We start from the raw sequence: 12614 nt of genomic DNA on the forward strand, positions 1-12614 counted from the left end.
TCCGATGCGGATTCGGGTCGCGATTCACTAAGGTCGAGCGTCCAATTTCCTGCAGGTGTCCCTGCTGCGCCGAGGTCCGCCGGAGTTCACCTTCTTCTTCCTGATGCATGTAAATGCTTGATCTTGCAGCACATTTAGTTTTTTAAATTCTGCAGTTTTTCCGAATCTGTCACCTCCCCCCCCCCCCCCCCGATTTCTGTCGCGTGCAAGCCGATGCGCCACAATCCGATTGCGTGCGCCAAAAACCTGGGGCAATTTGCCGCAAAACGGCACAAAACGGAAATATTTGGGAAAACCTGAGGGAATCGCGGCCTGTTGAACCTTTAGTAAATGTGCCCCATTATTGAGACATCAACTTCTAGTAATACTGTGTCATTTTTACGTTATTAAAGGGGTTGTCTGAGTTTTGAAAAAAAACTATATGTGGCCGGGAGCGGGCTGTATTCAGCTTCCGGCCGGACCCGACAACCTTCCGGCCCCCATACACAATGGTGTGAATAGGGACGGATAGGTGTACCCAGCCACGGCCGGCTGGAAGCTGAATGCAGCGCTGCTCCGGCGGCCATGTTTGTTTACATGGCGCCCGGACCGGAGCGACAGCAGTGCTGGATACCGGAGGGCACCGGAAGGGAAGTACATCTTTTTTGTTTTAAGCGGCCCGCTCCCGGCCACCCAGTTTTTTTTCAAAACTCGGACAACCCCTTTAAGAATAAAACATTTAGTCTATTACGTTGTAGAATGCTCCAAAGTCAATGAGGATGATGCATAATAGTTTTTTTGTCAGTGGTGTAGTTTTGGCGCAGTTGTGGATCAAATGCTGTTTTGCAATTTCCAATTGCACCAAATGAACATAGGACATTGCAAAGTCACTTTGACATATACCCTGCTTGCACCAAATTCATTAACCCCATAGAGCAATAAGACGTACCCTTACGTCTTGCTGCGCATGGGGGAGTATGAAGAGGGCTCACGGGCTGAGCCCTCTTCAGACTCACCGGGCATTTGCTTCATAATGAAGCAAATGCTCGTCGCTAGCACCCGTGATCGGTGCTTGCACCGATCGCGGGCTTTACTCCTGTGATCACCGCCGGCAAAGCTGCCGGCGGCTCGTGGGCGACGCCATCTTGGCTCCGATTGTCGCTCCCCGTGACTTCATTGGGGAGCGGCGATCCGTTGCCATGACAGCCTCGGATCACACAAAGATCCAAGGCTATCATGATCTAGGCTATCTATTGCAATGTGCGATTTGCACATTGTAATAGATGGTGTGCAAAATCCCCATATACTGCCATACTGCAGTATGGCAGTATATGATAGGATCAATCAGATAACCTAGGGTTAAAGTACCTTAGAACTAATATAAATATAAATAAACAGTAAAAATCATACACACATTAGGTATCACCACATCCGAAAATGCCTGATCTATCGAAATATAATAACCGTTTTTTACTTTGTTTAACCTCGTAACAGAAAATAGCGGCCGAAGTCGCAAATGGCATTTTTTTGCCATTTTGAAAAAATAGAAAAAATTCTATAAAAAGTGATCAAAAGGTTGTACAGTCTTAAAAATAAAAGCATTGAAAACATCATCAAAAGTTGCAGAAAATGACACCACCCACAGCTTTGTAAACCAAAGTATGAAAAAGTTATTAGCCCAAGAAGATGGCAAAATTAAGAATTTTTTTTCTGTACAGGAGGTTTTAATTTTTCTAAATGTATGAAAACATTTTAAAACCTATACAAATTTGGTATCCCCGTGATTGTACTGACACAATGAATGAAATAGACCTGTCATTTGGGGCGCACAGTGAAAGCTGTAAAAACCAAGCCCACAAGAAATGCGCAAATGTGTTTTTTCATCACTTTCACTGCATTTAGAATTTTTTTCCCGGTTCCCAGTACATGGCATGGAATATTGAATACTGCCACTACGAAGTGCTATTTGTTACGCAGAAAATAAGCCGTCACACAGCTCTTTACATGGAAAAATGAAAAAGTTATAGAATTTTGAATGTGAGAAGTGAAAAATAAAAACCCAAAAATGAAAAAGGGCCTGGTCCTTAAGGGGTTAAACTTGCATAGCCATGTTTTCACAATAGGACTGAATTGGAACTTTCCATTTAGGTTTTGTCACAAATTGAATCTAGCCCCCACCCCCGGTCTATGTGCTATTACTGTGCTGTCGCAAAAAACCCACAAAGCATAAAAACACTGCCAACAGGTTTATCAGGAGCCAAAAGCTACTTTGAAAAGTTTGCCGGGCAACGGAACTCCAAAGACAAAGAAGTGTCATAAGGAGTCTGCCGAATGACAAATATGACAATATCTAGAACAGTAACTTTTGGCACAGACTTGCCATACTTGCATGGAGATTTAGTGATTTTGAAGTAGTAGATAGCAGAATACTTCATTTTCAGTTAAAAGATATCATATATGAATTTGTACTGAAATCATTATGTAGTATTAATGACATAAATTTTACCTGCAACTGGAGCTACACAATAACCAAAGTAAAAATGGCAAAGTAAAATAAAAAAAAAGAAAATGAAAAAAATAAAGTTCCCAAAAATCTATCCAGTAAAAACTAAATACATTTAAAAAATACATAAAGAAATATCACACAAAAATATGGTCATCCAAATAATCACTAAGGTAACCCTATGTGCAACACCCAATCAGAAAAAATATAAAATTAATTTCTTTTTTTTTGGGTATTTTATCAGCCTTCAAGCCTAAAAATTTTGATTGACTCGTTTCTGACCTCCAGCTGACTTCAGCGTCAGCGGGCATAGGTCCCGAGTTTGTAGCCATGTCTTTAGTAATCGCTGCAGTTTTCTGCTGCTCCCGCGCTAATCGCAGGAGCAGGACCTGGTCTCCAGGAGTCAGAGGCACCCGGAGACACTAGGGAGAAGGGAGATGCGGTTCGTTAGCGCTTCTCCCTTCTTCGCTGAATGAGGTCACGTGACCGCTGGGTCTAAGAGGGTTAAACAGGGGAAAACTTGGAAAAGCAAAAAAAGTAAAATGTAAAAAAATAAAAATGAAAATGTCTCCCAGGGGTCTTTTATGACCTCATGGGGTACATATAAAGTAAAAACACACACACAGAGCGCTACTTGAATTTTGGACATCCCCCTGTCGCAAAACACCCCTCCGATGACATCACAGGACCAATCTGATTGTTCCTGTGATGTCGATCGTCGCCATTGGCCAGTCAATACAGATCTGTGATGATTTTTGGGCAGATCTTACTATCTCAACGCTCTCCAACATCGCTATTTTGTGATTGATGATGTTAGAGAGAGTTGTGCTAGTGATCTGTCCCTTTACTGTACCCCAAACACACTATTGTAGTAGCGCGGAGTAGTAGTAGCATGGAGGAGTAGGCTTAGCGTGGAGGAGTAGGCGTAGCGTGGAGGAGTAGGCATAGCGTGGAGGAGTAGGAGCAGCATGGAGGAGCAGGCTTTGTGTGGAGGAGCAGGCGTTGTATGGAGGAGTAGGCGTTGTTCTGTGTTGTACCAGTACAGAAGCCCCCAAGTCGGACTCTATTTTGGATTATTATAGGTACGTGGGAGGGGTGGATTTGTCAGACCTGGTACTTCAGCCATATAACGCCATGCGGAAGTCGATGGTGTGGTACAAGAAGCTGGCCGTGCACATTATGCAGATGGCACTGTATAATGCTTACATGTTACATCGATTTGCAGGCCAGAAGGGAACTTTCCAGGAATTTCAAGAGGTAGTAGTTAAGCAGTTAATTTTTAGAGACCAGGAAGGGGCTAGTGCTAGTACGTCTGGAAGCGAGGCCACATCACGCATTGTACCAGGGCAGCACTTTCCAGGAGAAGTTCCCCAAACTGCCAGCAAGGTAAGGACACAGATGAGGTGCAGGTTGTACTCTAAAAGTAACATAAAAAAACAATATATATACCAGTGTGACACGTGCCCACAGAAACCAGGGTTGTGCATGAAAGATTGTTTATATTATTGCCACATATGGGGTATTTCCGTACCCGGGAGAACCTGCATCATGTTTTTGGGGGTCTTCATCTCCTGTTTCAGTAGCTGGGCACAAGATTACATAATGGATATTTTGTACTATGCACTATCCATTATGCATCATCCTTAGGGTCCACTTGTGTGGTTAAAATGCTCACTACACACCTAGATTTATTCATGGGTGGATGTAAATTTCAAATAGGTTCAGTTCTCAGGGGTTTCTACTGTACTGATCCCTAACGGCACCTACAAATGTTTTATGGTGCCAAAAATTTTAAATGTCTGTGCTCTAAATGCCATTCTCTTCCGAGCCCTGCCATGTCTCTATCTTGTAGATTATTGCCACCCTGCATGACAATTTTTGGGGGGTTTGTCTCCAATGACATGAATTGGGCAAAATACTTTTGACTCTACAATGACGAATTTTACTCGACACCATTCAATTTGTGTTACATTTGAGCCAGGATCTTAAGGTTAAAATGCTCATACAACCCTAAATAAATTTTTTGAGGGTTGCCCTTTCCTAAAATGGGGTCACTACTGGGGGGTTTCTATTGTACTGGTACCTCAGGGGTACCCCAACAATAGTCTAGTGAATAGGGTGCTCCAAAAGCTAACTTTTGCTTTTCCCTTCTCAAGCCTACCGTGTCCCCAGCGTGTATTGCTACACATGGGGTATTGACATACACGTAATAACCCACAGAATGGGGTGTTTATCCACAGTGGCATGTGTTGGGCTGAATACATTTCTTCCTATTATGACACATTTGAGAAAACAATGCAATTTTTAAACTACGCAATTTTTGCTATGCACTATTTACTATGCATTAGATTTTGACCAGCATGGTGGGGGTTAAAATGCTCACCACAACCCCAGATAAATTCTTTGAGGTTTCCAAAATGGTATAATTTCTTGGAGGTTTCTATTGCACTGGAAACGTCAAATTTTTCAATCCATTTTTGTTTGCTTCCAGATAAAGAATTAAAGGGTTAATAGACTTCTCAAATGCTGATCTGTATATTTTCAGATGATAGGTTCATAAAATGGTGCTACTTGTGGGGGTATATAGTACATAAGCTTTGATAGGGCACTTCCTAACTGAATTGGTCACCAAAAATTTTTCAATCTCTTGAAAATCTGAGAAGTTGCTACTAAAAATTGAAACCTCTCACATCCATAAAAAATATGGAAACGTAAAACAAATTATGGAAATAAAAAGAAGACCAATAGCAAAGGGTTTCTATAGAAAAAAAAATTGTGGTATATCTTTTTTGAAAATTGTTATTTTTTAAAATGTTTCCTAAATTATTGAATTTCACCCCCCCCCCCCCAAAAAAAAGAAACTAATCAATGAAATGATGCTACTAACATAAACTATAATGTCTCACAAAAAAACATTCTCAAAATCACAGGGATATAAGTGTTGAAAAGATATTACCACAGGTAATTTGGTCAAATGTAAAAGAAGAGGGACTGAGCCTTAACTTACAAACAGGCTGTGTCCTTAAGGAGTTAAACGTAAAAATTAAAAAATAAAAATAATAAAATGGGAATCCCTTACTCTCCCCAAAAAACACAACAAAAATCACATTGTAGTCCAAAAAAAATATCTGAAAATAAAACAGTGTGTCTGGTCCTGAAGATGACAAATACCCTGAGACTGATCGGTTAGAGAAAATTCCCATTTTAATAATTTACCTGCTCAAATTCATCCCAAACATTTTCTGCTGAACATAAGTTATACATAGTTACTATAAAAAAAAGGCTGAAAATAATCTGACAATCTAAAGTCTGACAAAACCTAGATCTTATAGGGAGCAGTCAAATATTCATAAAGGAAATCTGCCATAAATCAGGGGCACTTACCAATAAGTCCAGAGCCCACATTCTGTTCTGCAGCTTGGCGGGTTGTTGCTGAGCACTTGCCCTCTATCAAAGTGTTCTGAAACTTTCTGTGCTGCAGTGAAATTACAGTCAGGCAGAGGGAGGAGGTAAGTGATGAGGGAGCAGGGGGAGGCAGAGACAGTGTAACAGCCTGTAATGTTAAAGCCCAGACGGCTCTGGTTACACCCCCCAAGAGCCCTTAAAGGGAACCTACCACCCCGATTCTACCTATAAAGGTAGAAGGGGTGGTAGGTGGATGAATGGGACGTGAGGATAGCCCTTTTTGGGCTAATCCTCACGTCCCGGCTATCTTTTTATAAAGTTTATTGCGGGCATATGCAAATTTATTTATGCGGCTACTGGGGCGTGGAGTAGCCGGACATGAGGCTACTAGTCGCGGCTACTCCACGCCCCAGTAGCCACATTACTCCGCCTACCATTTAATCTTCAGCGCGCAGCTCCTCATAGCTGCGCGCCCTCGTCTGAGTCCCCTGCGTTCTGCGCATGCGCAGAACCCCGGCCTTTGGCTGCGCAGCCGCGGCTCCGGGGCCGGAGCTACTGCGCATGCGCAGTAGGCCGCAGATGCCGGGGGACTCGGACGAGGGCGCGCAGCTACCAGGAGCTGCGCGCCGAAGATTAAATGGTAGGCGGAGTAATGTGGCTACTGGGGCGTGGAGTAGCCGCGACTAGTAGCCTCATGTCCGGCTACTCCATGCCCCAGTAGCCGCATAAATAAATTTACATATACCTGCTATAAACTTTATAAAAAGATAGCCGGGACGTGAGGATTAGCCCAAAAAGGGCTATCCTCACGTCCCATTCATCCACCTACCACCCCTTCTACCTTTATAGGTAGAATCGGGGTGGTAGGTTCCCTTTAATGCTCATTAGCACAATGTTAAAAGTTGATTTTAGAATGAAGGGGGTCATGGATGACAAATATTATATAAGAAGTCACAGTCACAGTGCCTGGATCTATGAGTAAGTGACCATGGTTTATCACGCTTGATTTTCTTTAATACATTTTAACCAAGCAAAAAAAATGCTCAGAATGTAGTACCTGAATTCAGAATGCGTGTCAAGGTTTCACTCTTATGAATAATACATCAAAAAGACTGTCACAACAGAGGTCACATCAAAGAGGAAACACTTTAGGAGATGACACTTGTCAACATTTTTTTAATGTCGACATATATAAAAAAAAAGACATGATGTAGTATGAACAAATCTATTTATTTTCATAATTATATCTATATCTTTAAATATGAGAAATATAAAACAATCTGTAGTGTATGAATAGGGAAGCACAACAACTTGTTTAGCAAAGAAAATAAACGTGGGGCACTCTATTTACTTAGGGTACAATGTTTTGGTTCAATGCAGTGTCTTTCGCCTGTCATTACCTTTAAAAGAATGTATCACCAGTTTTCTTTTTTATCTCATTAAAGCCAGAGTCAAACATATTGAGGGGAATTTATTATGGTTTACCAAGCTGTTTCTGCTGTAAACACAGACAATCCCGAACCTCTGCCTCATTTATATTGCCATGTGCCAAAAATATTGGATTTAATTTTTGGCACACATATATTAATGCTGTGTGAAAAATATATTATGTATATGTGCTACATTAAACTATTACAGTGTAGAACCCTAAAGCTAGTTGGAAATACCACAGCCGTATGCTTGGACTCAGTTAATGAATCCCCCTAATAATTTTTTTATAATTTGCTCTTATTTCTTGTTTGTAGATTTTTCTCTTTTATTTCTGTCCATGATTAGGGGCTTTCATCTCATCTTACCTGAGCTCTGGTAACAGCATGTGGGTGTTAACCTGTCAAATGCGCCGACAAAGCTGTGCGCCGCCATCTTTGATTTGATGATGCCCCCCCCCCTCACCTCACCATGAGGTTATCAGGGGGACGCCAATCAGTTGATATGACAGCTGGGAGGCTATGCTAGAATCCCAAGCCTGTCATTCAGCCTGATCTCAATACTGCGGCCCTCAGGAGTTAAAAAAATTCTAATCACCCCCCTTTTCCCTAGAACACATATTAAAAGTACAATCATAAATATGTGAAGTATCAACGTTTCCCAAACGTTTCGATCTATCAAAATATAAAAACTCTGTAACAAAAAATAGTGCCCAAATGTTTTGTCATTTTGCAACTCAAAAAATTTGAATAAAAAGTGATCAAAAGGTCTTACAGTACGCAAAAAGGCAGCAATGAAAGCATCAAAAAAAATGAGAGCATACACAGGACTGAACGCTGTAGCATGTGAAAAAATCATAGGCGTCAGAACACAGTGAAATGAAGAATTTTTTTTCGTACAAAAGGTGTTATTCCTTTTTAATCTATTAAAAGTGTCTTTTGGAACGAAAGGGAAAGGCGTAAATACAGGGCTCACAAGAATATGGAGCCAATGGGGCAGATTTACTTACCTGGTCCTGTCGCGATCCCGCGGTGCATTGTCAGACGAGGATTCAGGTCTGCCCCAATTAACTAGGATCGTGCGCCCGAGTTCCTGCATCCGTAGCTTCTGTGCCAAGGTCCGCCGGAGTTCACCTGCTTCTTCCTGGTGCATGTGAGCGCTTGATCTTGCGACACAATTCCCTTTTAAACTCCGCGGTTTGTCCGAATACGTCAGCCATGCCCCCTGATTTCTGTTGCACGCAAGCTGGAGCCAATGCGCCACAATCCGACCGCGTGCGCCAAAAACCCGGGGCAATTCGTAGCAAATCGGAAAATCGACGGTAAACCCAGCGAAAATGCGTCTAACGGACCTTTAGTAAATGAGCCACAATGGGGCAGATTTATCAAGTGTCTGAAAGTCAGAATATTTCCAGTTGCCCATGGCAACCAATCACATCTCAGCTTTCATTTTACCAGTGCTCATGAATATTTTAAAGCGGAGCTGTGATTGGTTGCCATGGGCACCTGGAAATATTCTGACTTTCAGACACTTGATAAATCTGCCCCAATGTGTTTTTTTCACCAATTTTACCACATTTAGAATTTTAGAATTTTTACCCAGCTTCCCAGTACAAGGCATGAAATATTAAATACCATCACTATAAAGAGAGAAAACCTTTACATCCTTAAGGGCATGATTTTTAGGGATCAGACTTTTAGAACACGACAGTTTATGTGTTTTGATGACAATCGCTGACTATATAGGTCATGATATCAATATTTAATCTACTACAATATATGAGTGTCTGAAATTCTATCTTAACTAATTTTAGATTACCAGGAATATAACACAAAAAGCAACAATATGGCATGGCTAATTAATCCTTATTGGGAAACAGCTTAATATCATTTTGAATGAAGAATGATGGTAAACTGTGATATTCAAGCCAGAATTCTTAATTACAAATCTAGCAAACTGCTAATACAAAGCAGCCAATTAATGTATGATACTTCCCCTGTCTTCTCATTACTGCTTGTGTTGCTGTAGAGCGGTTGTAACATGCTTCATTGTCTATATATCCTATGTTCCGAATTTTTGCAACATTAAAATTAAACAACACAGGGAGTCTACCAGCCAGCACTGCCTCTTTACATATTAATTCACATCTCCCATAGAAAGATGCTATTACAAACTAACTCCCAGATAGACTGAAATTCTTTAATAATAAAATGACAGATAATTAGGAGGCAAATACTTGTGGGGTGACATAAGAGCTGGTATACTGCCTCCGATGCTGCTATCACTCAGTGGCTAATGCATAGGGTACTTCTGCAGTGTACATTTGCAGTCCCAGTAGAGTTGACAGGTTAATAAAAAAATCTTATCCACATGCTGAAAAAGATCCAGCTCATACATTACCACATGGTCTATAAATGGGATTTTAATGTTGTTTTACTGACAGCGTTTCAACCAACACTTATGCAAAAACACTTGTACAAGAACTGATTAAATTCCATGACTTTAGAGAGTCAAAACTAGAAATGTGAAGATGTTGGTTAGAACCTGTAATTATGACCTGCAAGAAGAAAAAATCCTTATCATTTTACTTTTTATCATTAGATCACTATTCTCTGGGTGGGCTATTGCTCCTTGGTTTCTTTCTGCCATACAGTATTTGAGGTCACTGAACATTATTGCCTATTAGGAAATACGTTTTTGTTTCCTAAATTCTAGCAACCGTCATTACTGATAAGGGGAAAAAGAAGAATAGTCTTCATGGGTAATTATTCCCAACAATGCAGGACATATGGACAATCACGGTCTAATGTAGATGTTTGACCAATTTTTAGTCTTTCCAAACCTGTCAAACAATGCAATATCAACAGACTTACCACTAAAATTACACTTGATTGTGGAACAGGAAGATTTTCTACTTCAACATCAGGATCCTCCGAGGCTAACAAATTCAGTGCTTGGCCATGAGTTGATCGAGGGAAAGCTGATTTTACAAACATAGGGTCAATAAATTTACTGATTTTCAAGTGGGTTGGAAAATGAAAATTGTGTTGAGGCATTTTCTGTCTTTCTAGATCTAAACTCTTCTCAATACTTTGCACATGACTGTAAATAAATCTGGGCTTCCCGATTCTCTTCTCCCGGACTGCCAGCATATGATCACTGTCACCAGAGAAACACTCTGTTGAAATGAAAAGAAGAAATCAATCAACTACTGGTTATCAAATATATAGACATTGAAGTTTTATAAAAGGTCATTAAATTCTTAGCAAATTCTGTATGAATGGCTAGTACAATATAAACATATAAAAAGGCAAATCTGGCTCTTTCTCCCCCCCCCCCTCTAATACGACTTTACTTCTGCAATTTAGATGCAAACCTACAGCAAGTTGGGTATCATTAGTCTGCTCTATGGAAAGGTGAGGGGGAGGACTGGCCAATTCTGCACAGAGAATGTTATTAGGTATTAGGGAGATGAATATAGGAAGAGAAAAAGGGTTATAGCCATTTGGTTGTGGTAAGAGAAATACGGTAAACTTTATATTCATGTGACTACTTACTGACAGCATTTCAGCTGCAGAAAGTACATTGGTAATTGAATGGTAGGCCAATATCTACAGATCAGGAGGCCTCTACTATATATAAAATGCAATAAAAAATCTCTATGCAATTTCTAGATGTCAATATATTCCCTGAGTTACTGAAATAAAAGTATTCATACACATCAATTGATGTATGGAACATATATTCCCTCTAAATCCCCCACTCCTCCAGAGAGTCAGCTATATTTAAAGTAGGAGGTTGTAACCAGTAGGACATAGACTTAGGCCAAGTTCACACCTAATTTGTGTTTCCAGTTTTCCTCAAAGGAACGGAAAACTGAAAAAAAAATGTAATACCTATGGATTTGAATGAGTTTATAAATGCAATAGTTGTAATGTAATCAGTTGTTTTTTTTCCATTTCCCCATTCATATTAGTGTAAAAAAGAAATGGATCCTTTCCCAACCCAACAGGCTTCAGTGTTCTTGTACAGAGGAACAATTCCTACAGACTTCTCATTTTCATAAATAATAACTGATGCCTGACTGAACTGATGTAAACCTTTTTTCCCAATATTTTTTCTGATGGAACAGAAAAATTGAAAGTACAACTCAGATGTGCCTTGGTCTCAAAAATCTTCTAAACATTGATTAACACCTTGTGACGCAATGGTAAGTTGCAGTAAAGAATGTGTGAATAGGGCTCAGGGGCTATCCTGATGGAAAACAGTGCCAAATGTCCAAATCACCACTTTTTATGCCATATTGCAACTCATAAAAATGTAAATAAAAAATGATTAAAATGTCCTGCAGTCCTGCAAAAAAAAGACACCTTACACAGCTCCATATGCCAAGACAGTGAGCACAAGAAACTTTTTTTCATTAACTTGACTGCTTCCAATTTTTTTTCCCACTACCCAGTACACGGCATGTTTCTTAAAAAAGGTGAACAATAAATGGAAACACAAAAGTGAAAAAAGGCATCCGCGTGAAGGGGTTTTAATTTTTTAAATTAGAAGGAAATCCGCCCCCAGGGAAGGGGGAGGTTGTCGTTGGTGTCGGGTGCTGGTTGAGCAGCACTAACTTTACTACATGCACTAGATATGGTCTAAAGGACCTTCGATGAGGTCATGACCATGTGACTGCAGTGGTCGCAGTATGACTTGGATGTAATGTGGGGATGAGGAGTGACATGGATGTAATGTGGGGTACAGCATGACATGGATGTAATTTGGAGGTGCAGGGGGGGGGGAATGTGGAGTGCAGTGTGACTTGGATGTTATGTGAGGAAGCAGGGTGGAGAATATGTGGTGAAGTGTGAGATGGATGTAATTTGGAGGTGCAGGTGCGAAAATAGGGTGCACTGTGACCAGGATTTAATATGGGGGTGCAGTGTGACATGGGTGTAGTGTGGGGGTGCAGCATGACATGGATGTAATGGGGGGTACAGCATGACATGGATGCAATGTGGAGGTGCGGGGGGAGAATGTGGGGTGCTGTGTGACTTGTATGTAATGTGGGGGTGCAACATGGCATGGATGTAATGTGGGGTACAGTGTGGCATGGATGTAATGTGGGGTATAGGGGGAGTATGTAAGATGCAGTGTGACAGATGTAATGTGGGTTCAGAGGGAGGGAATGTGGGGTGCAGCATGACATGCATGTTATGTGAGGGTGCAGTGTGACATGGAAGTAATGTGGGGTGCAGGGTGATACAGATGTAATGTGGGGTGCAGCATGACATGGATGTAATGTGGGGGT

The 12614-nt window shown here is 40.9% G+C and overlaps 1 protein-coding gene across 2 annotated transcripts in view; it reads right to left on the minus strand.

Annotated features, from left to right (window-relative positions):
- Window positions 1-12614, minus strand: part of PTPRR (protein tyrosine phosphatase receptor type R) — a 144372-nt gene that overhangs the window by 113903 nt on the left and 17855 nt on the right. For both annotated transcript variants that reach the window (XR_011854903.1, XM_072146714.1), the window contains exon 2: window positions 10189-10493. Coding sequence is in view for 1 of the 2 variants with exons in the window: in XM_072146714.1 (XP_072002815.1) it covers window positions 10189-10493 (305 nt within the window). In the remaining variant the exon portion in view is untranslated. The remainder of the gene's footprint in view (window positions 1-10188; window positions 10494-12614) is intronic.

This window comes from Engystomops pustulosus, chromosome 4, assembly GCF_040894005.1.
Source record: "Engystomops pustulosus chromosome 4, aEngPut4.maternal, whole genome shotgun sequence".
Classification (NCBI taxonomy): Eukaryota; Metazoa; Chordata; class Amphibia; order Anura; family Leptodactylidae; genus Engystomops; species Engystomops pustulosus.